Below are 27,252 nucleotides of genomic sequence, written 5' to 3'. Positions count from 1 at the left end.
ACCCTTAATCAGACAATGACTGATTGGTTATGAAGGAACTGAAGAGATGGTAAAAGAAAAGCCCAGAGTCCCTGCTTAATAAGTACGAGTATTGATGCCTGTCATTAAGAAAGAAAATACAGTAGTAGTAGCAGGTTTGGGAAAGGGCTTGAATTCACTGACTAGGTACATCAAGTTGCAATTTCTTATGGAAGTTATTGGGCCTTTAAAACTCAGGTATAACTTCAGCCATCGAGTTTTCTTAAAATAATTTTAACAGCTGCTACATTTATATCATTATGGTCCTCATAGACTTTATTCAGCCTTATCAATAATTTTACCTAATTTTTTTTAAGTTCCCTCATTACTTTTCTTTGTTCTAAAGTAATAGCACATGGAGGAAAGAGTGGAATCAGACCCTGACCCAAACTCTAGCTGTGTGGTTCTGGCCAAGGCACTTAACTTTTGTGATCTTAAGTAAACTGGAGTGATAGTAGTTTTCATGGAGACTTTTTTGTTGTTTTTTGTTTGGGTTACTGGATTGAACCCAGGGACTTTGCACTCAGCTGCATCTCAGTACTCCCTCCTTTTAAATTTTTTTTTTAAATTTTGAGAAAGATTCTTACTAAGTTGCTGAGTTACACAGGCTGAGCTTAAACTTGTGATCCTCCTGCCTCAGCCTCCCAGCATGTGCCATTTTGTCCAGCTCATGGAAGGTTTTGTTGTGGGCTTCAAAGGTAATATAGTATTCTCCATTTTACCTATAATTTTGCATTCTGTAGTTTCAACTACCTGTGGTAAATCACAGTCTGAAAGTATTAATTGGAAATTTCCAGAAATCAACAATTCATAAGTTTAAATTGTGTGCTTTTCTGAGTAGTTTAAAGAAATCTTGCACCACCCTGCTCTGTCCCCTGGAGATGTGAATCATTCCTTTGTCCACTGTGCCCACGCCATTTGTGCCATCTGCCCACTCGTCACCTAATAGGTGCCCAGGTTATCAAGTGGAGTGTCTCAGTATCACAAGTAGATCTCATTTTATTTAATAATGTCCAGAAGCACATGCTGATAATTCAGATCTGCCAAAGAGAAGCTATAAAATGATTAAGTGAAAGGTGAAAATTCTTGACATAATAAGGAAAGGAAACAATTGTAGGCTGAGGTTGCTAACATCTATAGTACAGTGAGAGAGAGAGAACACAAAATATTGCCATAGTTGTTATATCTTATTGTTAATCATTATTAATCTCTTATTGTGCCTAATTTATAAATTAAACTTGACCCTAGTTTTATATATATATATATATATATATATCATAGTATGTATAGGATATGATTCTGTCTATGATTTCAGGTATCCACTGGTGTCTTGGAATATAACCCCCATGAAAAGGGAGGGCTATTGTACTTGTAGAGCATATAGAACAAGTCCTGGCAGCATTAAGAGGAAGATTGAATGTGCTTATGATATTATTGATTTTCTGGCTCTAGCTTATTCATCAACATTCAATCTGTATGCCATCCACAGCAGGAAAGCCTCCCAGATTTCCTGCTTGTGGCCACACTGGGCACCCTCTGTCTCTGTTCTCCTGTTACCAGTGTGTAGACGAGTAGTTTGTCTACTTGCCCTAATCATCATCTAAGACCCTTGATGGCAGGAATGATAGCTTTGTCTCTCCTGCATCCCCAGGGCCTTGCGCTCTGCTAAGTCATAATAATTGCTGAATGAGTTAATTTCAACTGCATGTGTGCAAAGATGTCTTTTTCTACTTCTTCTGGCATTATTCTTGAAGTTTTTGCATGTGGCGTCATTGTCCGTATTTGGGTTTCAGTGCTGTAGTTATTTTGGTTTAGAGCTTAGAAATAGCTTGCTGTAGTTTGGGCCTAAAATATCCCTCAAAAGCACATGTATTAAAGGCTTGGTCATACACTTGGTACTATCAGGAGGTAGAGGACACTTCAGGAGTCAAGGTCTGATAAGAGATTTTTAAGTCTTTGGGGACACTCAGAGAGAAGAATGGGATCTCAGACTCCTCCTGTTTTTATTTGTTCTGCTCTTGGCCATAAGATGAGAAATTTTGCTCCCCCATTAGCTCCCCCCATGATATTCTGTCTCACCATAGCCTCCAAGTAATGGGGCCACTTGATCATGGGCTGGAATTTCCATAACTCTGAATGCAAAGAGCCGTTTTCCCTTTGTAAGTTAATCACCTCAGTTATTTGTTACAGTGAGGGGAAACCGACAAATACACCTTTAGTCTCCAGCACTCATCACTGGGCTTTCTCCGTGATCTGGATAGCTGCACACTTTGTCAGTAACATTTCCCTGTAGAGCAAGAGCATCTGATCAACTTCTTCTCTCACTTGGTTGTACTCAAAGGTTGAAGGCAGAATGGCTCAGGCTAAATTGTTCTTTGAGTGGAAGGTTATACCCTCCGGTCTTCCAAAAGGGATTTTTTTGGAGAAGAATCCACCCTGGCTTTGTTTGCCTTTTTCTCTTGGTTTGTAATTGCAGAGATAGGGGAAGTCTTGTGTTTCAGGGAGATAACATTCTCCCTGGGTTGCTGGGGCTCTGAGTGACAGAGCCAGGAGACAAGTTTTTATCTCACAGCTCCATGCTCAGCCAGGCTCTCTGCATACGAACATCGCCTGCCTTCACCCCTGACTGTAAAGAGCCTTCCTAATCAGAAGTAATTCTTGTTTCTGCCCCCAAACAGATCACTGCACTGTGGATCTGTAATCACAACTAGGTCATGCATTTACATTTGTCTCCGTGTACTTTTAGGCTGTGGGGAGAGAGGATGGGAAGGACAATGCATGTCTTTACACAAGAGATAGCATGAGAAATTCAGCCAGAACTTGATATGCTAACTGACTTTAAAAAACAATAGGAACGAAAACCTTTTCAGTTCCAAATAAATACAGATTCATGGGAAGTTGCAACTAGACATAAGTCCTGTGTAGTATTGATTTAGTTTCCCCAATGGGAATGTCTTCCAAAACCCTAGTATGCAATCATAACCAAAGAATTGGCTTTGGTATAATCCAAAGAGTTTATTCTGATTTCACCAGTTTTGTATGCTTATGTGTGGATGCACTTGTGTGCAGTTCTGTGCACTTTCATCATAGGCGTAGATTTGTGTAACCACTACCACAATCAAGATATATAACTTGTTCGCCATGCAAGTTCTCTTGTGCCATCCATGACCACAGTCAGCACCTGGGAACCACTAGTCAGTTCCCATCTCTATATTTTTATATTCAAGAATTTCTATTAATTTAATAATTTAGTATATAACTTTGTGATTGTGTTTTTACACTCAGCATCATTCCCCTGACATCCATCCAAACTATCATGTGCATTAGATTTGGTTTCTTTTTATGCTTTCACAATATTCCAGGGTACTGGTTTTCAACAGTTGTGGAACCGTTTTCCTGTTGAGGGACTTTTGAGTTGTTTCAGTTTAAGATTTATTTTACAAATAAAGTTGTTATGGTTGCTTATCTATCACTGTTTCTGTGGAAATAAATTTTCATCTCTCTGGAATAAATGCCCAAGAGTGCAGTTGCTGGATCTTATGGTTAATGCACACTCCAATGGTCTTTTCTGGTCATTTGTTACATCGATGTGCCATCTCTTCTAAAATTTTTTGATTAGTGTTTAATCTTCCAGCTTGGCCTCGCGTAGAGGAAAGGTTCTGCTTTGGCCTCAATGACCACATTTGTGGCACTGCATTCCAAAAGAACCAGGAGGTCATCCAAAAAGTGTGTTCAAAGTTCTGACCTGGTGCTCAGACTCTGGGTTCCCACTAAATAGGAACCCAGCAATACAAGAATTTGGGAGGGGTCTAACAGAACCCGCCGTTGAGGGGAGACAGGACTTTGTCTTCAGGAGAGTCCCAGGGAAAGGAAATGGTACTCTAGTCTTATAAATTTACTTCTTAGGACCTGCCATTAGTGGCTAGGGGGTCGGTGGCCATGTATAGCATCATCGCACCCAGTTACTATGTGATCAGTAAAACAAGCTGGGTAGGAGGCCATGTAGACAGGCCTACTGTGGACTTGAGGATAAAATGGACCATGACAACATCATGAGGTTTTCTGCTTGGACTTCCCACAAGCTGAAGAAATTAGTGTCATCTTTGTGAAGGATGTGGCACATGCATTGGACCATGAAAGAATTCGAATGTGTCAAAATGAGAAGGGGGCAGTGGGAGGGAGTACACAGGTCCAGAGGCAGTGATACTTGGGGTTCAAACAGAGAGTTATACAAATGAGATTTGATGTGTCCTAATGGATTGGAGGGTTAAAGTTTTAGAGACGGAGTACAGTGAGCAACGGAGGCTCTTGCTGGGTCATGAGACGGAGAAGGGACAGTCTCCAGTGGGCAGTAGTGAATAGGAAGTTAAGACAATGCTGAGCAGCTGTAGAGAGGGAGGATTGGAAAAGAAGGGGTAGAAAAAGCATCCCAGCCCAGGATAGAGAGAAGTGGAGCAAGGGAGCCTTGGGTTGGTTGAAATAGTTGTCAGTAAAGCCCACAGGTGGCCATTGCTTCCTGTATTTCTGAAGAACAGTGTTCTCAGTTTATTCTTTTTTATTTGAAAAGCAGGGTGGCTAGTTAAGCTGATATGGACATGGATGTCTTTAGGTCACTTTGGCTGTGTGCACTGGTCTGTTTTTCTGGGGCAGCAGGTCTTTGACCTCATGCTGTGCAACAGGGTCTGGGAGGGTTTATGTCAGGAGACCATATCCAGCCCTGAGCTAATCCTTTCCTTGCCTCTTGAAAGGCTTAGGGCAAGATGGCTTCCTTCAGAATTGTGAGGGGCTGGGTCCTGGTTGGCTATGCATTTCTTACACATGGGGGAAGAAGTCAGCTGCCGAGTCTGCAGGGAGTTGCTGGTTGCTTACCCCAGCAGGACTTCCAGGAATACTGGAGAGGTCGGGACAAAGGCATAGCATGTATGGGACAAGCCATCCTGCTCACCTGGTTACATACCTTGTTGCTCACTGAGCATGCATCTTTCCGGGTCTTGACAGCACCTGCTGACACTGGGAGAGAGTCCTTACGTCCTTAAAGAAGCTCCAACTTTGGCAAGGCAAGTGCTGCCCCCAGAGAGTACACAGCTGAGGCTCCAACTCAGCTACCCTCATCCTCAGAACCAGAACCAACTGGTCTCTTATCTCTGCTGCCTCTGCTTCCTTTCCAGCTCTTTCCAATCTTTCTAATTTGCAGTTCCCTTCCCGGTATCCTTCCTAGACCCTTCATGGATTTGTTTCTTAACTTCCCAAGCTTTCTGTACCATCTTTGCATCTACACAAACTGCATACAGAAGTTTAAAAAGTAATGATGATTGCTAACAATATTGATTGTGTGCTATGAGAAAGATCCTAAGCAAAGCACTTTGCATGTATGATCTTAATCAGTACTCAAACAGCTTGTCTTAGTCCATTTTCTGTGGCTATACCAAAATCCCTGAGACTGAGTAATTTATAAAGGATAGAGATTTATTTTGGCATGTGATTCTAATAGCTGTGGAGTTCAAGAACATGGCAGCAGCATCTTCTCCACTTCTGGTGAGGAACTTATGCTGCATCAACTCATGGTGGACAGTAGAAGGAAAACGGGCATGGGTGGAAGTGGAATAAAAGAAAGCTGAGTAAGCTGAATAAGAGAAAGTGTAACAGTCTACACTTCTGGCCACTAACTCAGTTCAAGAGCAAAAATGCACTCCTGGAGAAAGGCCTTAATGTATGTATGCCTCAGGGCTCCACTCTCAGGACCTAACACCTCCCACTAAATGGCACGTGCTGACATTGCCATATCGGGGACAAACCTCAACATGAGTTTTGAAGACAAACTATACTGAAAGCAAACCCCACCCCTATAAAGCAGGAACCCTTGTAATCCATATTGACTGCTACCTTGACTTTATCCGGGACATCAAGCTAAATGCTCTGGATCGGGATATGGCCCATCCTCTCCAAGCTACCCCCAGGACAAAAGCCTGTACATCAAGGCACTGTTCCTCCTTGAGACCTTTCCACTTTCATTCTTTTTCCACACCCAAACTTCCTGTGTTGTGCACTCTTTGTGTACCTAAAACCAGTAGTAGTTCTGCAAGGCTTCAGTCCCGATGATTGTGAAGTGTGGGAACATCCTCTGTGACAGTGCTGTGGTCTTAGCCAACTGGTGTTTTAGCCAGAGTGTTCGACTGTGGCGTTCCAGTCCACATCTGTTCTGACTGGCCCCTGGCTGTGCTTCTGCTGTACATCTTGATAAGCCTGCACAAGCTACAAGAGATCCGTTTTCCTCTGTGGGTTGTTTACAGAACACTTACGCTGTGTAACACCCTCATGTGGACTTTTCCTCCATGCCTATGTCCAAGTCACTTTCCAATTGCTGAAACAAAATACATGACACCCACAACGTACAGGGGGAAGAGGTTTATTTTGGCTTAAGGTTGAGTCTGTGGCCAGCTAGCTGCCAAGTAGAAGCAGGATGGTGGAGGGGCCTGGTGGAGGAGAGCTGCTCACATCATGGTGGCCAGGAAGCAGAGAGAAGGGGGAGCCAGGGAGGGAGATAAACCCTTCCAGGTCACACCCCAGTGACTGATCTTCAGCCAGATCTCATCTCCTAACAGCACTCTTTAGTGGATGAATCCACTGATGAGTACAGCACCCCATGCTCCAATCACCTTCCAAACACATGAGACTTATAGGGGTCATTTTCAGTCTAAACCATAACAGCCTCTATGAGTATTTCATTTGTGCGTAGGACCCACAGTGCCACTGACCTTGAAGAAGTAAGAGCCGTAAATCTAGGAGACCCCACAATGCTCAGGAAGGGAAACCTGGCCAGATAACTTGCTTCAGTGATTCCATTCCTAGTGCCAACTATGCCTAAAGAAAAGTCAAGGAAGAAGTGGCCAAGCGCCAAGATGCATCCCGGTTCTCTATAGACCTTTGCATTTCTTGTGTTCTGTTCTGTTCTCCCTCCTTAATGACTGTGACTCTTGCTATTTTAAGGAAGAGATTTGCTAGCTTCAGAGCATTCAGAATCAATATCGCAGTAAATAAGAAACATAATGAAAGAAAAACACACTCCAGCCTATAGACAAATTTTATCACTTAAATTCACATGTTATTATTAGAATCAGCTGCAAATACAAGCCTTTCAACTGCCTTTTGATGGGGTAAAATAGGGGAATTTCTTTTAATTTGGGAAACAACTTGGGGCCCCCACCCATAGGTATCATGATGCTTCCCCAGTTTGGATGACTGGTATTTATTTTTGAAAGGGGCAAATCTAAATGGAAGAAGCTGCAGAGAGGATTTTCTTACCAAAGGAATTGAAAGGGGAGATGGCTTTCATTTTTTGAGCACCCCTCATGAATGCACAGCTCAGTGTGATATATTTAGTTCAACACTTTGGTATTTTGTACCTCATATCGCTTTTCTTTTCTTTTCCTTTCTTTTGTTTTCTTTTCTTTTCTTTCTGCCATGTTTTTCTTTCTTTTGGCCTTGCTTTGATCTCACTATGGAATTGTCCTTAAAATGCTTTCCTACACAATAAAAGCATCTCTTTTAAATCCCCCTTATCCTTCCTGAAGTTTCTTACTGTTGCCACTTTTTTGCTCCAGCCCTTCCTCCCTTTAGTTAGCAAGTGCATTATTTGAGTCTGCAAAGCTGAGTGATGCTCAGGGAATAAAATATGCATTATAAGCCGATTTGTGTGTTATTTCACCCTGCAATTTTACATGCTTGTTTCCTCACCACTGGATGTTCTCCAAGCCAAGGAATTCAGTGTCATGGCAGCAGGATGATCAACAAATATGGTGAATGTTTAAATTTGTAAAAATCTGTTACAGGAAAAGACGCATTGTCATGAGTTGTCACAGTATGTGACTGTGGGTGGCATGGAAGATGAAAAGATGACCTAGAGATGAGACTTAGTTCAATCACCGAGAGGCCCAGAGAGGCACCCAACCAACAGGGAGACTCAAAGAAGAAAGCAGCCACCAAGCTGAGAACTCTCTGGCTTTTATTCAAAATCTCAGTGTAGGAGAAAAAAGCAGAAGAAAAAGCAGTTTGGGGCAAGAGCTGTCTCAAGGCTGGGCAGTTTTTCTTGGGGAAAGGGGAAGGACATGGTCAGACTCAGCATACTTTACTAATATAAACTTCTTATTTAATCATTCGATTCTCACACAGCCTGTGTGCCTTTGTTCCACAGTTTAATTATTAATTCTCACAGTGCCTGCTTGCCTTTTGCCTCACAGTTTAATTATTTGTGGTTTTTTGCCCCATATTTTAAACATTCACTCCTCATAGAGCCTATGCACTTTTGCCGCGCGATTTAATCATTAATTATTCACTTTGGCCAGGTCCCCCACAATTAATCTCTCAGAAAACTCCCACTTGCTTTGAACATCCTCAACGTCATTCTTGTCACTTTCTGAAGCAGTGCTGGAAGTCCTCTTTCATGAGTGTCTCTATGAGGTACCGAGCACCATCCAATAGAAAGGCAGGCTTGTGAAAACATGACAGTGGGTCCTTGTCCATCTTATTCACTGCATCTCGCACTGTCCCACTCTGGCTTTTCCTGAGTCAAAATGACCATGGAAGGTGAACATTTTGAATTGATTCAGGACATTTAGGGATTCACAACAGTGCAACCAAAGACCTGCCCAAAAGAGAACTTCTAGACCTGCTTCAGAAAGTGGCAAGGAGGATGGGATAAGTGTGTTCAATGCCAGGGTGAGTATTTTGAGGGGAATTCATGGCAATGGGTCTTTATTGTAATAAAGTTTTAAAAATTTAAACACACATTTTATTTTTCTATCACATCTCAACATGGTTCTTGTACTCCATGGCTCTTTGGATCCATCAGAGTTTGGCGGTGCTGTCTGCAGGAGGTGGAAGGCCAGCATCTTGTCTGCGTTCCCCACTCTGCCCAGTGCTCCTGATTACCTGCCGGCCTCTTCTCTAGAAAGCATTGATCACTATCAGTGGGACCACTGTTTCCACCCCACACTGGCCAACTTCCCACTCATGGCTTCTCCCCTAATCCACACCCTCCTCAGCAGGAATCGGTGCAGATGGCGGCAGATGCAGAATGGAATGGGATTCATTGTTCTGGGTCCTTTGCATTCACATGGGATCCACATGTAACCCTGTGTAGTGGAGCTGATTATGCATCCTGGTAGCTCGTCTGTGAGAAAATGTATGGGTGCTCAGTGCCACTGTAAGGACCCAGTGCTTAGGAGGAGCCCGGGTCAGACCTCAGCATGGCCACCTGAGGGAGGAAGTTGTTTTCACAGTGTCACATTGCGGAAGTCAGAGGCAAGCTGGTGGTGCAGGGGGTTGTCACTTACAAACCATGACCCTGGGACAGTCACTGACCATCTGTCTTAGTCCTTTCAGGCTGCTATGACAAAATGCCTTAGATTGGGTAACTAATAAACAGTAGAGATCCATGGCTTACAGTCCTGGGAGCTGGGAAGTCCAAGATCAAGGTGCCAGTGGATTTGGTGTCTGGTGAGCGCCTGGTCCTCACAAGCTTCCCTAGGCTTCCTTTATAAGGTCACTGATCACATCATGACTTTAGACGCCTCATGACCTCTCCATCTTCCAATAGCTCCATTTCTGTAGCACCATATTGGGGGGTTATAGTTCATTTTAGGAATTTGGCAGGGACATGAATGTTTAGGCCATAGCACCCTCTCTGTGCCTCAGTTTCCTCATTCATAAAATGGGCATGATAATAGTCTGACAGTGATGAGGGGAGATGGGAGGGTGTGGAGGGGAACAGAAAAGAAAAATGATTAAAATATATATGTATTTGTACCAGTTCCACAAGATGCATGTTAATGTCACGTATTAAAAACATACCAATAAAAAATTGAAAAAAGTCAAAAGAATTAAAAAATAGTAAAGTTGATAATAGGTGAAGTAGTTAAAACAGCAGATGATATTTAATATGTACTCAGTAAGTGTTAAAACAGAAATTGGGGGATGTCACAAGTTTGCAAGACAGCCTAGTTAAATTATGAAAGGGGATCTAATCTAGCTGAATCGTGTTCTGGAGCATTTCCTGATTAGCTGACATATTTAGTCAGCTTGGTTAGCAATTTGAGGATATAAATATTTCATTAGAGATGGAGACAAGCATAGTATTTGAAATGTTGGAGAAATAGTGATGGTCAGCAGAAAAGGAACCTTGCATTGGTGAAGCCAGCCTCACAAAGGGTCTCCTTGCCAGGAAGTGGAGCAGGCTTCAGCTTTGGGCCCCTCACTCCCATGGACCCCCTTGAAGGCCACCTGAGGGGCCTAGTTATGTGTGTACATGTACTTATATTTTTATAAATTTTTAAATATGTTTTTTATTTTTCATAAAGAGAATTTCCCCAAACCGTGTAAACTGCAGGTATCACAAACCTAGATTAATTTCCAAGACTTACTGTCTCCATTTAACAGATAAGAAACCCATTGTATTAGTCATTTTTCCATCACTGGGACAAAATACTCAATGCCTGCAGGCAAAAGGCGAAGAGTTTTATTTGACTTATACTTTCAGATGGTTCAGTTCATGGTTGACTGGCTTCAATCATCCCATGGCAGCCAGAAAGCAGAGACAGAAGGGAAGAGCCCTGGACAAGCATACACCCTTCCAGGTCATGCCCCAAGTGACCACCTCCAACCAGGCCCCACCTCCTGACAGCACCTTCAGCTGCTGAACTCACTGATGAGTGTGGCACCCCATAATCGAATCACCTTCCAAAAGTCCCCTGACTGAATACATGGGACTTTGGGGGATGGTTCAAATTTAAACAATAGTACCCACATATCATATGGCCAGGTTACACATCAGGTTTCTCTCCCAGCTCCATTGTCTTCCAGTTTTAAGATAATATTTTAAAAAAATCTATTATTGGTCTTTGCATAGCTGCTTTTATACGTTTTGTTGGGTGGTTATTTTAGGCATAAAGATCTTTCCAGGCACACCTGGCAGTCCAGGTGTTTCAAGTCTATTTTTTATGTTCTTTCAAAGCTGAATCTCACATATATAAAATATGAAAATCTCTTAGGAAAAAAGACGTTGCAGAAATGTAGAGTATCCTCATTAATGTCTGTGCTGAAACTCAGTGTTGAAGACCATGTTTTCCTGAGCTGACTGTTGTAAGGCCCTGACCTCCCTGAGCTGGGAGCATTCATCAAGGAAACAGCAGAGGCTGATGTCCTGGAGATTGTGGGCCATGAACAACACAGTAGGACAGGACCTTCCCTCAGGGAGGCTGGAGCCCCACTCCCAGTCTGGAGGAGCTCAGGAGCAAGTCCTCATTGGGGGGAGGATTCTTACCTAAGTATCCCCCAGACAGAGGTAGCTCTTGGTGTCCTGTGGGTATATAAAGAACAGGACAAGAATGCAGTCCTGTGCTGGGAGTGAGAGACCGACAGGAAGCCATGGTGGAGAGTAGACAGCCATTCAGGCTGCACTTTGGGGACAAGCTTCCAGTCATCCATTTAGCAGAATTGGGGTCAGAACCAACTGGCCACAGAAGATGGCATCAGATCTTCAGAGGTCTAGGGCTTTAAATTCTCACACATGCACACACATTCACAAGTCACCTTCCCCACCCCATCTTCAGAACTGACCAAGGCCTACAGACACAGAAGGCTTCAGATTGTATGAGTCCATTGTTATGAAATATCAGAATAGGCAAATTCATAGAGACAGCACACATTTGTGTTTCCCAGGGACTGGGGGAGGAAAGAAGCAGAGCACCTACTGCTTAGAAAGTGTGGGGTTTAAGTTTGGAGTGATGGAAAGTTCTGGGAGTAGATAGTGGTGATGGTTGCACAACTTCATGAATGTACCTAATGCTGCTGAATTTTTTTTTTTTTTTTTTTTTTGGCAGTACTGGGAATTAAACCCAAGGCTTTTGCCCTTTTTGTATTTTAAGTTTTAAGACAGGGTCTCACTCAGTTGACAGGCTGGGCTGGAACTTGCAGTCCTCTTGCCTGAGCTTCCCAGAGTACTGGGATTACAGGCATGTGCCACCACATCTGCCTTGAATTATATATTTTTTAATAGCCCAATCTGTAAAGTTTAGTTACCAGTGAAAACCAGTGCTTTTGGGATATTTTGGGCGTGCATAAAAATTCTCTGAGCTGCCAATCATCTCTACTAGGGTTGGCCGCATGAGAGAGCTCAGAAAAGAGCCAGGGAGCTAGCATTTCAGCAGCTCCCAGATCACCCTTACTCCAAGGAATATGGCTTAGGCCATCTTGTTTTGTTTTTTAATTGGAACATGCCATATGTGTCATTTTCCCATCCCCAGCTGTCACAGCCCGTCCATTCTTAGTGAGCAGCTGCTGGCAGGGAGAAGTGTTAGTCATGAGAGTGGCAGCAGGGATATAGGTGCTGATGGTGGCAGAAGGAATATGGGTAGAATTATAGGGCTAATAGATCCCTTTTACCTGCGTTTTGCAGAATTTCAATCCCTTGCATTCAGTCTTAGTCCAAAAATATTGAATGGAAATTTCCAGAAATAAACAGTACATCAGTTTCAAATTGCGCACCATTCTGAGTAGTGTGATAAAATCACATGCTGTCCTACTCTACTTCCCTTGCAATGTGAATCATCCCTTTGTTCAGTGTCTCCTTGCTGTACCCATCTGTCTTAGTCACTTTTCCATTGCTGGGGCAAAATATACACCTTCAGCTTAAAGGAAGAGAGGTTTATTTGGCTCACAGTCTCAGTCCATGCTTGGCTGGCTCCAAGGCAGAGGCAGCATGGCAGAGGGGCCTGGCGGAGAAAAGGTGCTCAAGCCATAGCAGCCAGGTAGCAGAGTGCTAGAGGAGGAGATAGGGAAGGCCATACACCAATGCACGTCACACCCTCAGTAACCCACCTCCTAACAGCGCATTCAGCTATGGACTCATCAGTGGATTACACAGCACCCCCGTGATCCAATTACTTTCCAAAAGCCCACCTCTGAACACGAGTTGTTGGGGGGACATTCTAGATCTAAACCATAATGCCACCTGTTACTTAGTAGCAGAATTGGTTATCAGATAGACTATCTATTGCAGTTTCATGGTGGTTGTGTTCAGGTAACCATTATTTTACTGAATAATGGCCCCAAAGTGCAAACTTTTCATTAGAGCATATTGTTATAATTGTTCTGTTTTATTGCTGCTTATTCTTGTTAATCTCTTGCGTTGCCTAATTTATGAATTAAACTTTATCACAGGTATGTTTGTATGGGAAAAAACAGGCACATAGGGTTCAGTGCTATCACTGGTTTCAGCATCCACTGAGGATGCTGGACAGAGGAAGGCTACTGTATCAGTAGTAGGAATCACAGGAGTGAGAGCAGACGCTAGGGACATTTGGAGTCCTGGCTGAAGGGTGACCTCATTGTAAGATTGCTCCTGGAAGGTGTGGCCAGCAGCCAAGTTCCCAGTTTTACAAGTAACCTGGCAGGCTCTGTAAGGTCATCTCTGAGGGTCATCACAGTCTTTTAGCCAAGACAGAACAAGAAGGGTCCAGACAACAAGAAAAGCCAAGATGGGAGGGGCAACTCTAGGATTTGGAGCATTTACGAAGTTAGGATGAGTCCTGTTCCATATACACAGGGGCGAATTTGTAAAGAACCAGGCTCGCTCATCACAGATGGGTCAGGCAGGGAGCAGCCGCTCAACCAGAGCTACCCAGCAGCATCACAGAGCCACAAACCTGTGGGGCTTGTTAGAAATGTAGTTCTTTGGAGGCACCTCAGAGTGACTGGAGAAACATTCATCTGAGTTTAGATGGATTCTTCCAAGTCTCCAAACCTTAAGGAGGAAGCAAAATAGTCAGTGGATATTGTCATCAAGGTTTGCTAGCTCTGTGAGGGGTGAGAGTGAAAATCGCCTACGTCACAGACTCACGGTCTTGGCCCAGCCCTGGACTGCATGGCCCCTTCCCAAGCCCACCTACTTGTGGTGCCAGGCTTCTGGCATTGGCTTGGAAGTAGGTGGAGATGAACCTGCTAGGTCAGTCCTCTCTCCTGAGCAGGGCTTGGAGGCAAGGACCATGCTGACAGCGTATTCTGTAATATCTCTGCAAACACCAGATCCAGATAGAATTGTGTGATAATGTGCTTTGCTTGAATTCTTGCTGTTTGTACCTTTCTTATTGCCAGTTTACACTCCTTAAGCCTGGACGACAGGTGTTTCTTTTATTGTTAAGGAGCAGAGGTATCACCCTCACCAGTCCCTCCTGATCCTGGGCAGTGTTTACTTCTCCCCTCCTGACTACCCACGGTACTGTTTATCAAAATCTGAAGAAACATGGGATTCCCAAATGGCACTAGGCCAATTTGGTATTGAATTTCATCTAACACTGGAAGGTAAACATTTATCTTTGCAGAAATGAGTTTTGTTTTCTTCCCAGAGTTTGTTGGTGAGGGAGAAAAAAAATCTTACACATATTTTCTTTGCTCTTCTTATAATGTGCAAGAGTGGTTTCATCTGTGAAGGGTGGTAAAGGATTTCAGTTGATGAGTGGGGTCTTTTTAATTAGAGGAAGGGTGGTACAAGGGATTAAATGCAGGGCCTTTGCACTGAGCTACATTGTCAAACCTTTTTATGTTTTATTTTGAGACAAGGTCTTGCTAAGTTGCTCAGTTACCCAGGCTAGGCTCAAATTTGTAATCCTCCTGCCTCAGCCTCCTAGAGTGCTGGGATTACAGGCGTGCACCACCACGCTGGCTTCAGATGGGACATTTCTAACCGTGCTCGGGTTGGTGATTTATTTGCTTCCATGGTGAACCTGGGGGCCCTATTTTACTTGGTTGATTTGTGCACTTACTCTGACATGAATTCGGACATTTGCATCCCCTCCAACAAGGGTGATATCCCCCACCTGCCAAATCTCAACACCCGTACGCCCTCAGGCTGTCACACTTGTGTTCTCCCAGGACCAGCTGGCTTTTGGAATCACTCCCAAGCTGTCCTGTTCCCTCCATTCCCTCTCTGCGGCCCTTATCCCGAGGGCCCCACGGCAGCCAGAAGGGAAGTCCTTTCTGTCATGGGCGCCATCGGGGACCTCCTTTCTTCTACATCAAGGGCCTGTTCTCAGCTCTCCTTTTATGTAATGCACTTGACTGTCCAGAGACTTGGTGTTGAGTAGCCCATCTCCAGCCACCTACGTCCTTCACGTCCATGTAGGTTTGTTCTCAGTAGGTGTTTGTAAAATCAGGGCACACACCTTCCTCTTGGAAACTCAGCTCTATATTTTGTGCTCCTACAATGCTGTTCCTACCTAGTGTTGGTTTCTAACCCTTCTTCCTGCTTCTGAATGTATGTGCCCTCAAGGTGTGGCACAGAGTCATCTTCGTTCCGTCTCCTGGAACCGTCACCCTCCCGCACATCCTCTCTCGTCACTTTGTCCCTGACAGCTGCTCTTCTCTGGATCGTTACTTTGCTTCGCTTGCCTTCCCTTCAGTGTCCACTGACACCTCCACCTGTCCCCCAATACCCTCATCAACTTGTTCTTCCTTTTCTCCTTTTAAAATTAATCACATCTTCCTAGTTGCCTACACTGAAACCTTGACCCTTGTGATTTTTTTACCTAAGTGGCTCCAGTGTTGTGCTTCTGTATTTCTCTTTGTGTGCATGTATCCTGGTGTAGGTGTTCACTTAAACCTCTCCTCCGTGAACTCTCACAGCCGTACTAATGCCCCCCTCCATTGCGCCCTGTAGCATTTTTCTGTGTGACCATTTCTATTTGTCCATTCGCTCCAGTTACTTGGTAATACTGAATATAACAATATTTGAACATGTCTCATCTCCTTAACTAGATTGTTAGGGTCTTGAGGGAACACTTGTGTCTCAATTGGTTGTTTTGTTTTTGGGTTTTTTTTTAGCAAGGGTACGACCTCCTGCTTTATGAAGCCCAGAATCTTACTGCCTGGACTGGGATAGAAGCCCTGTCGGTGCCATTTGCTTTTGATCTCAGCCAGCCAGGCTGTGGCCTCTCCCTCGGTTACCCCATAGCAGCTCCTAGGCTGTCGTTTCATTTGTGTCCCTAACCCTTGTGAAAATGAGGATGGTGTCTCCCACTTTCTCTCTGGGATAAAGTAGTTCCCAGATTTTAAAACAATATTGACCACAAAGGGAGACACGCTGTTGGTCATGGGAAGTTATCAAATGGATCCGTCATAGTAAAAATAGTAAACCAATTATTAGAAATAACATTTATTGGGTACATAGTAAGGGCTTTAAATATAGCTTTTCATTTACTCTTAATAGTCCTAAGGCCAGTGCCAAGTGATTAAGCATTATCCTTTCATCCTTTTATACTTTTAAAAACCTTTAATATCCATATTGCAGTGGCTTTAAGATGTAAAAAAAAGTACTCTGTCCAACCTCATAATTTTTTGCCTTTTGCACATTCCCAAACCCTCAGTTGCCACCACTTAACAAATGAAGGAATCACAGGGTACTTAGGCCTGGTGCCTGATGTAGCCAGGAGCTAACGTCCAGTTACTGGGCAGAGCTGCAATTAGCCTCAGCTTACCCGGCAGTTGAGGGTCGATGGTGCCTGCGGGTTCCTTGACATGGTGCTAGGCACTCACTATACAAAACATCTCCCCTGAACTTATGGAGATTTCCACCAGGACAGGCCAACTCTAGCAGGTGGGAGGATTGCCACCATAGCATCCCACAGGTCCACTGCCATTCCTTGGTCCTTTACCTACCGTCAGTGACACGTCTTTCCTTTCCCTTCTCACCCACACAGCACTCACAGGAACAAATGGAAATCCAAGCAAGTATGACCTGGCCAACCATCTCTGTTTTGTGTTGCTATAACAAAATACTTGAGACTGCGTAAGGTATAAAGGAGAGGCTTATTTAGCTCAGAGTTCTGGAGGCAGGAAAGTTCAAGGTTAGGCAGCTGCACTTGGCTAATAATGTCACAGGGTGGGAAAGTGTGCAGCCATAGTGAGTGACTGTAGACAAGTCAAAACTTTAGGGGTGACCTTGCTTTAGGGATGACAGCCTGCTGCAATGGTAACTAAGCCAGGCTCTCCAGACCCAACTCACTCCAGTGAGACCTAAGCTAGTCTCTTAAGAAAGACATTAATCCACTCACGAGCATGGTACCCCCTGCGACCCAGTCACCTCTTGAAGGTGTCACCTCCTAATACTGCCACGTTGAGGAATTAATCCTCAGCAGGGGTTTCAGTGGAGATAGACCACATCCAAACCACAGCACCAACCTCCTTGCTGACATTCTTGCTCCAAGAAATTTACTTAGTTGACAGGAAAACCCAGCCAACATGAAGTCCGATTTTAGAAGCTGAAAATGCATTGGCCCACTTCAGCTCAACTGCTTGGCTCTCCTTCTCACAAAGTGAATGGACTCTCCACAACCTGGTTTCTCCATTGGCTCCTCACCAGCCCTGGGATCTGGGATGATGGTAAACAAGATAGCAGTACAGGTAAAATACCAAGCATAACTTTTACTGTTTACATACTATGTGTCAAGCATGTGCTAAGACTGCCACATGCATTTTGAGCTCAGTGGTTCTCAGTGGGTTCCTCAAACCAGAGCCTCAGAATCCCTAAGCTCATGATGTAAACATACGTACCCAGTTCCTACCTTAGACCTACCGGAAGTGAAACTAAGGGGGAGGATCTAGCAACATTTCCAAAGAACGCTGATGTGCTTTCTAGTGTGAGAACCACAACTATGGCTTCTAGAAACTCAGTTTTGTTGCCTCTGCATGGCTTCTCAGGCTCCCAGGGCTGCTCTGAAATCTCTGGCCCGGTCTCTCTGGAGAGAAAGAGGGAGAAGGAGATACTCATTCGTACTAGTTACTCAGTGTTGAGCATTTATGCTATTCAAGGGATGATTGGAAGCATCTGCTCTATATTAACTCATTTAATCCTCACAATAACTCTGTAAGACCAGTACTATCATTATCATCACCTTTCTTTAGATGAGGAACAAATTGATTGACTTGTCTGGGATCTGAGTCCAAGGCTGACTCTAGCTTCAGCATCAGTCATACGTTGGATCTCCTGGATGTCAAAGCTTTTTCTCCCTCCACCCCCAAGTTCCATTTTCCTCCTTGAGGATGATGACATCTTTCCATAGACATTTCTTGATTAGTCATCTAGGTCACTACAACAAAATACCACGGACTAGTTGGCTTACACAACATTTATTTTCTCATCATACTGGAGACTGGACATTAAGGATCAAGCTATTGCATGATCCCTCTCCTTGGCTTTCAAATGGCCACTTTCTTGCTACTACTTTCCATGGACATCCCTCTCCACATGAATGCCCAGTATATATTTGTGTGACAGATTTCCCCCTCTTCTCAAGACACGAGTCAGACCCACTCTAATGACCTCATTTTAACTCACCTGTTCCTTTAAAGGCTTTATCTCCAAATACACTCACATTCGGATGTGCCAGGAGTTAGGAATTTAACAGGTCAGTTTTGAGGGGAACACTATTCAGTGTATAACCTCCATTATCCATGCCTTTGACGGACAGTAACTTCCATGTCTCTGTACTCTTTGGGTCTCTCTTACCCCCATTCATTCAAACACCCCGTGCTCTGCCTTTATTCCTGAGTCACATGGCTGCATCATTTCAGCCATGACACAAAGGTATCAACCTCTACATATGCTGCGAATGCATGCCTTTGGTTTGGCAAAAGCTGCCATGTGTACCTAGGGAATGAAGGATCTGAACAAAATCTGGTAACACAGCCTGTATTAGTCAGCTTTCCCATTTCTAGGACAAAATACTCCACACCTGTAACTTAAAGGAGGAGATGTTTATTTGGCTTATGATTTCAGAACATGGTTGGCTGGTTCCAAGGCAGAAAAACATAGTGGAAGGGGCCGGACAGAGGAAAGCTTCTAAAACCATGGCAGCCACAAAACAGAGAGAGAAGGGAAGAGCTGGAGACAAGAATATACCTGTCCAGGTGACCCACCTCTTCTAACCAGGCCCACCTCCTAAAAGCACATTTAGCTACTGGGCTCATCAATGGATAAGTCCATTGATGAGTATAGCATCCCCACAGTCCAGTCACCTTTCAGATGTAGGAGACTTTAGAGGACATTTTAAATCTAAGTCATAATCCAGCCCTTTTAGCATTCTCTGCAGCAAAGCCAGAGATTAAAGTGTTTCTTGAAGTTTTGTCTGTGGACCACTAGGGCTGCTCCAGCACATGAATGACTAAGATTGTCCAAGGGCAGATTCTTGGAGTGTATCTATGTAACTCCCTTCTCTGTCAGTCCTTCCCCCATCCTCCCTCTATCTAGTGATTCTTATGGACACACAGGTATCAAGCATCTCATCTGTGGAGACAGATGCGTTTGGGTTATGTTTCAGCTCTTCCATTTCTAGGTGTGACCTTGGAAAAGATTAGCTTCCCTTAAATGGCATCTTACGTATAAAATTGAATTAATGTCACTAGTTAATGTAATTAATCCAGCAATCTTCTAAATTGGTATAGGATTAGACTATAGAAATAACACATTCTGTCACCTGCTTATTGCAGAAATGAGGTGTTCAATCATCAAGAGCGTTGCTTCTGTCACCAATGTGTCATTTCTAGTACTGGAAAAAGACTTATTTTGCATCTTAAGACCAACACAGGCCCTGTTAATGTTGGGGCTGGTGCATGACGATGAGTCTGGACCACCCCAGACACATTCTGTAAAAAGCATCTATGTGCACAAGGAATAGCCCATTTCAAAACTGATAAGCAGGAGCCAGGGGCCATGAAAGGACAGGAATACTAGCCAAAAGAGTAGGAAGGGCCACAAAGAGAAATCTCAAAGGACTTCTGCCAGCCTGGGGCCTTTGAGACATAACAGTCAGGCTTGTTTCCTGTCCAGCTGTATACACTGTACACTGTCAGAACAGAGCCATCTGGGATGAGTGATGTCTTGATTCCCAGACTGCCCGGTTTATGTTTTCTACTCAATTACTCACATGCAAACCTCTTTGCTATAGCTGGATTTCCTGAGGACCTATAGGTAGCACTGTGGACGGGGTGCAAGTTTGAGATGACGTATTTAGAGACTTCTTGCCTTTCATTCATCCTTTGCAGAAGAGCTGAAGGCACCATTGGAGGAGTACGTCCACAAACGCTACCCTGGGCTGGTGAAGGTGGTGCGCAATCAGAAGAGAGAGGGCCTGATCCGAGCTCGCATAGAAGGCTGGAAGGTGGCCACTGGTCAGGTCACTGGCTTCTTCGATGCCCACGTGGAATTCACTGCTGGCTGGTAGGTCATGAGCTGAAGCAGGGGCACTCAGGATCTGCAGCGTGGGCAGGAGGAGCTAGAATCTGGGAGATGAGACATTTTGTCTGTTTCTTTTGGGGCCCCTGGAAGAACGAAGAAGGGTTGGTTAAAGAATAGGCTGATAGGGGCCGGGGATTTAGCTCAGTGGTTCCGCTGCCTGCCTCGCAAGTGCAAGGTCCCAAGTTCGATCCCTGGTACCAAAAAAAAAAAAGAAGAAGCTGAAACCATTGTCTGGGATATAACTGGGAGGCGGGAAGATGTTTACCTGCTATGCATTCGGCCCGTCCTGATCATCACCACCATCATCATCATCATTTCCCAGTGAACACGATGTGGTAATTAGAACTCAGGATGATTCTCGGTTGAGACAAGGCAATCCTATGTCTGTTGTTCTGATTTCACAGTTTGCTTGTTCCCTTTCCTGGGAGTGATGTTGACTTGCTGTAAGCCAGTCTAGTCTAATCCCTCTCCTGTCTAACTCTGACTGGTCTCTGTGGCCCCAGTCTTGGCCACTCAGATTCATTTCCTCACTTCTGTCGGAGTGACTGTATTCCTTGGCTTTCCTGTTGCCGGACACAATGCCCAACACTCACACTTAAAGGAGGAACTTGGCTCACATTTTCAGTCTATAATCCACTGGTTCCAAGGCAGAAACATCATGGAGGAAGGACGTGGAGGAGCAGAGCTGCTTGGTTCATGGTGGCAGGAAGCAGAGTAAGGGGACAGTGTCAGAGAGGAAGGGACTAGAGGGCAGATATGGCACCCAAGGTCCCGTGTCCATGTCCCACCCATGCACATGCAGGAGTGTGCTTCACTAACCTGCTAGGCATTTGTTCCTTAATCCAATGAAGTTATCATATCAGGATTAACAGTCACAGCATTGTGTGTCCCTCTCCGAATTGAAACTCTTTCGTAGTTCTTTATTACACGATGTGTCTCAGTTTACCAGATGAAATGTTATACAGTGGTGGAAGCTTGTGTGGTGGTAATAATCCCCAGTCCCAGTGACCCACAACATCATTCCTCTCCCTTCTGAGTGGCGTGTTGGCTGTGACTTGTCTGTCAGTGGCGCTGTTTGGGATCTCGTCTGTGTCCTGCCACCCAATGAAGACTCCCCTCGGAGGATCATAGAAAAGAACAATGACTGAAATCTGCAGTGGCCATTAAAGCCTCTACTCAGCTGTGACTGTCATTTCTTCTCACATCCGGGATCTGCAGTGTGGCAAAGCGATCCACACGTCCAAGTTCAATGTTGTTGTTGTTTTGTCTTGCTTTGTTTTGTTGTAGTACTGGGGTTTGTACCCAAGGCCTTTACATTGAGCTACAGTCTCAACCTTTCTTAAAAAGTATTTGAGACAAGGTCTTGCTAAGTTACTAACTTGTCCAGGCTGGGCTCAAAATTGGGATCCTCCTGCCTCAGCTTCCCAGAGTACTGGGATTATAGGTGTGTGCCACCATGCCTGGCTCCAAGCTTCATGTTAATTGGAGGTTGAGAGAGAGAGTATTCTCTTCCATGGAAGCACAAGAGGCCGCATGGTAATAGGCAGGATATTACCGGGGAGGGAGCAGAGAAGTTGGAAGAGTCAAAAGAGTGAGACCAACTTGTCAGCTATAGAAGCATTATGTGAACCAAGGACTCTGTGCCCACTCTCAGTAACTCACACTCAGGACCTCACCTGGAAGCTTCCATCTGTGGTACCCGACCAGCCTGGGGGAAGCATGGCCCATTGGAAGAGGCAGTGGAGCTTAGGGCTTGGGCCTGAAACCAGACCATGTCTGTTAGCAACCTGACTCTGCCCCCAGCTGGCCATGTGGCCTGGGGCAAGTCCCTTAACCTCCAGGAGCCTCAGTTTCCTCATTGGGGTTGCTTTACCAGCACAGATAAGACATTTAGAGTGGTACATAGCTCTGTGTAATGCTTGATAAATAGTAGCTCAAAGATTAGCAGGGGCAGCTGGCAGAGACATTGTGACTTCAGAGAAGTGGAGGAAATGGCCTAAGAATGTAGAGGAAGGAAAAGACCTTCCTATTGAGGGAAATCAGGGAAGGCTTCTAGGGAGAGGTGACATTTGGTCTAAGCCGCCATGGTAGCTGGGCTTTCTGCTGGCAGCAAAGGGCATTCCTGAAGGAGAGAGAGTGGTGTGAGTGAAGGGTTGGAAGGGGAGGAGCTCTAGGAGCCCTGGAGGGGTGGTTCCACTTGGCTTCAGCCTGTGTGGGGTGCGCAGAAGTATTGAAGGCAGTAAATGGCCCAGAGTATATTTTATTACTCGTTTTAAATAGAAAGATGAGGTGAGCCAACAGGTAATTCAATAGCTGCAAATGAAAAGAGATCAGTTGTAGACTGAGTGTTCTCATTATTCTTCCAGATAATGCAGAGGAATGGGATTTTTCACTTGATTCTTTTCCAAAGCCCTCACTCTGGTCTAAGCTGGGAGATTAATGCTGTGGCTTCTGAGAGCTATTTTTTCCTTCTCAAATATGGGAAATGATCCCTTCCTGTGTGTGCCTCAGAGACACACGTTGGCGGAGGTGTCTGACCATCTGCTTCCTCCTAAACCAGCCCACTACACCTTGAACTTGGAGCCAGATCCCTGACTAAAGCCTGCTGCAGCCCTGAGGGGGAGGAGGGGAAGGCAGGATTGAGCCTGCCAGTTGCATTTAATTAGCTCCAGCTTTCCATTGCTAACCAATTCAATTGGATTCCTTTTAAGAAATCAATTAAATAATCAATTAAAACAACTGAAACAGTCACACACACAAAGAAGTTAGTAAACGCTTATTCAAACCAAGCCATCCAGGGCAGAAATGACCTATTTGGGGAAAAGGAATTGGAGCCAAGCAAAAAAAAAAAAAACAAGAGGTGGTAAACAGTGCCCTAAGGGGGATCTGATGGCACTGTATAAAACTGTAGCTTGATGCAAATCATATAGTACCAGGACACTGCTGCTACAAAAGAGATGCTTGGCACTTTCTGGGGGAGGGGACCCCATGCTGAAGCAGTTGTCCCTGTAGTGATTCCAGCATGTTCAGTGTACACACTTCAAAGCCCTCATATGTAGCCACATGCTCCAACTTGGCCAGGTCACTTGGCTTGAGGGACCTCAGTTTCCATCAGAGTTCCAGCCTGTCCAAAACCCAGCCTTTCAGCTACATTGCTTCTCTTCATTCCTGGTGGTCTCTCGGGAGAGAGATATTTATCTCACCTTTTCTGTGTTGCAGGGCTGAGCCAGTTCTATCCCGCATCCAGGAGAACCGGAAGCGAGTGATCCTTCCCTCCATTGACAACATCAAGCAGGACAATTTTGAGGTGCAACGCTACGAGAACTCAGCCCATGGGTACAGCTGGGAGCTGTGGTGCATGTACATCAGCCCCCCAAAAGACTGGTGGGATGCTGGAGACCCTTCTCTCCCCATCAGGTATGTGGCCAGTGAGCTCTGGTGGCCAGCGGCTGTCCAGTTCAAAGGGAAACGAGGAGCCATGGAGGAGGCCAGGCGGTTCTGCCGTAGGCTGGCACAGTAATGTGCACGTGGCACCCCAGGAACACTGGGCAGCCTGAGATCATAATTCTCTTGCTGAGCGAGGACATTACATGGCATTTCATTTCTCTAGCTAGTTTTCAAGTACAGCTTTTGCAGTGTCTTGGTCACTTTCTTGTCACAGAGACAACGGTACCCAACACCCACAACTGAAAGGAAGAGAGATTTATGTTGGCTCAGTTTCAGTCCATGGTCAGCTGTCTTCAAGGCAGAGGGTGGAGAAAGGGTCTGGGGGAGGCGAGCCACTAACGTCATAGTGGTCAGCAAGCAGAGAGAGAAGGGGGAGCTGGGGGCGTCACATCTCAATGACCTACCTCTCCCAGCAGAACCCCACCTCCTGCGGGTGAGTCAGCTACAGTACCTCCGTGACCCAGTCACCTCCCATGAGCCACCTCTTGAGCACCTAAGGCTTTGGGGGGAATCCCAGATTGAAACCACAACCCACAGCCGTACTGAAAGTTTTACATTGGTAGCAATACTCATGCTTTTTTATTCCTCGTCAGCTATTCCTTCCTAGGGATACAGCCATCCTCCTTATACACGGCTTCACTTTCTGTGGTTTCAGTTACCCTGAGGCACCCATGATTCAAAAATATTAATTAGTGTATTCTAGAAAAAGATAATTCACAAGTTTTAAATAACTGAGTATGCTATATTTTATGATTACTGTATTTTATTATTAGTTAGTGTTATTCTCCTACTACGCCTAATCTGTACATGACACTTGTTTATTGTTAATACACTGAACTTTATCTTGTGTATATACAGGAAACACTGTAATATATATAAGATTAGGTACTCTCAAGGGTTTCAGGCATCCACTGGGGTCTTTGACCCTGTACCCCTCAGATTAAGAGGGGCTGGTATTTGGCCTTGGAACCTTGGATAACTTTAGTGTTTCCTGTCCCCAGGAAGCTGGGCCCTGATGCAGTGAGGAACAAGCCCTCACTCCATGGTCCTTGGCTCTTTGTGCTCTTGGTGAAAGAACTCAGTCAGGACACATATAGTAGCGTTTATTGTGAAGTAGATATTTGGATAGTTACACTTTCAGTGAGAAGCCAAGTAGTGTCACAAAGACACCTGCACTGAGTGCAAGTTTGGATGCCTTTTATGCACACAAAAGCTACTCCTAGGCTTCAGGAAACTATGGTGATTATGATGCTTATCAGTATTTCTCTTAGAGGTTTCTTTTGACTGTAGCTATCTCAAAAATATCTTCCTTGTTCCTTTCAAGTGGCCATTGTTCCCCCAGGGGCCTTAATCGTGCAAGAATCTAAATCAGATCTCAGCCCAACCAGAGAGGGTAATTTAAGAATGCTCCCCTTTATGATATTTTGAGTGTAGTCCATGGCACCCAGGAACTCGGTGTGCCTTGTTGTTCCTGCACAAACTGAAAGCTGAAAAGTTGCATGGGAATAAAACCACTGTGGATGAACTTGCACACCAGGGAAAGTCATTGATTCCTTCCTCTGCTGAAGCCCACTTGTAACTCTGTTCCCACCTGCATCATTCGGGAAATGCTGTGGGGCCATCTTGGCCATCTGCAATCATAATGTAGGCTCATCACTAAGGTATTATGTGAGAGCCAAAGTATAACTTACAAGGGTATTTAAGCTTTAATGGTGAGTACGAGAAGATCCATTGACCTTCAGATCTTACAGGGATGAAGAAATTCAAATGGTGGACTTAAAGACATTGTTTACTATTTTGGCCAAATGATACTTTCTCCCAAGTGTCCTCCCAGATGCCCAGGAGGAGGCTGGGCTCCAGCCCTGACAGATAGGGGAATGAAAGTGTTAGCAGCGGAGAGAAAGGAGTGGTTTGGGATGTGGGACCAACATCCATAATGGCTGTCCTGAGTATGAAAAGGGCTGAGTGAAACAGGGACTTCTGTTTCATGAGTTGCAGGACCATTAACAGATGATTAATACACACTTTGAGAAGACTTGAAAAAATAGTTGTGATCATGATAATATTACATGCATTTCTAATGTACAAAACAATCAAATATCAATGATCTCCTTTTAATGTATCTTAACTTACCAAATGCCTAATTTGTTAATAGTTGATGGGGATATTTATTTATAGGAAAGAAATATTAGGGTCCTTTTGATATTATTAAGCAGATACATTGTGGTTTCTTAATCATTCAGATATGGTTTTTCCTTCTACCCATGGTGCCAAAATTTTGTTATTATTTTACTCTAATAAACGATGAGATGAAGAGAACTTTTCATAATCCAAATAGTATTATGTTAGATGAATCTTGGATGCTGTATTTCCCAGTAGTCAACATAATGTAGGACATTTTGCATTAAGGGAATTTATATTCTTTCTGTTTTAGTTCTTTCCCCGTTTCTTCATGTATATATTTTTTCTCCCGCTGGGTGAATAGCTATTTTCCAAGATTTTGTTTGTCTTCTGCCCTCATTTGTCTACAGCAGAGTTTCAGATGTAGAGTTCTTAGGTGCCTTTACAGAGGGCCAGGACCAAGTGTGAGGGTTGGATTTGGGTCTTTGAAAAAGCACACGTCACACCCAAAGGGACCAATGCCTGCCACCAGCCCTGCATGATGAATCTGGGGTCACCAACATGGTCAGGTCCTCAGAATTTTAAGAGAAGCTATAAATCTAAAACTTTGTGAAATTCCCTGATCTCCCTCTAAGTGTTGGCAAAAGAAATCCCTCTTCTCCAAAACTATGAGGACCCTGCAACATGTCTTGAGGCTGAATTTGGTCCTCCGGGACCTAGAATTTAGCACTTGCTGTGCCTTGGGAGACTGCCATTCCTGGGAGTCTCAGCTTACCCTTCTCATCCTGAGAGCCATGGGCACCTGTGGCATGTGGTATTATTATGGCTCTGGGGGATTTGGGGAAAGTGTCACTGAGAGCCATAGGAGCAGCATGGCCAGGCTTCCTGGAGCTTCAGTGACGCTGTCCCACTTGTCCCCCTGCTTTCACTGCATGTGCACAGCACCTGCCACTGAGGTTCTTCCTTGGAAGAATCTGAAGCACCAGCCCAGCTCGTGCCTCTGTTTACAGAGTATCCCAAACCTGATTCTTGAGGCTTGATTATTCTCCACAGTGACATTGTTTCAGTAACCCACAATTATGAGGCCAGTACATTTTAACCTTTTTTTCTTTAATCAAAGATCTCTGAGAATTTGATGAAAGCCATAGCTCATACTCCCCTGAGACTGTGTAAGTGGGTAGAACTTTGCATACATTTCATGAGGTTTGTAGCTGCCCTGAGTCCAATCTCCTAAGGAGCTTATATCAGCAACCACTGCTGCATACGTTGTTTGGCTCTGCTAGCTGGAGGGCCTGCCTTTAGCTTCTGCTAGTCTGTATGCTTTATGGATCCAGGGCCATGTCACAGATATGTCCCCAGTGCCTAATGAGCAGTTGGCACTT

General features: G+C 44.5%; 1 protein-coding gene across 1 annotated transcript in view; it reads left to right on the top strand.

Annotated features, from left to right (window-relative positions):
* Galnt17 (polypeptide N-acetylgalactosaminyltransferase 17) overlaps window positions 1-27,252 on the top strand; it is a 488,817-nt gene that overhangs the window by 248,551 nt on the left and 213,014 nt on the right. The window contains exons 4-5 of the mRNA XM_004840005.4: window positions 20,110-20,284; window positions 23,522-23,719. Of these exons, the coding sequence (XP_004840062.1) occupies window positions 20,110-20,284; window positions 23,522-23,719 (373 nt within the window). The remainder of the gene's footprint in view (window positions 1-20,109; window positions 20,285-23,521; window positions 23,720-27,252) is intronic.

Source organism: Heterocephalus glaber, unplaced genomic scaffold, assembly GCF_053883595.1.
Source record: "Heterocephalus glaber isolate CG9 unplaced genomic scaffold, H.glaber_assembly_v1.0 deba00001610, whole genome shotgun sequence".
Lineage (NCBI taxonomy): Eukaryota > Metazoa > Chordata > Mammalia > Rodentia > Bathyergidae > Heterocephalus > Heterocephalus glaber.
This window is presented reverse-complemented; position numbering and strand designations above follow the sequence as displayed.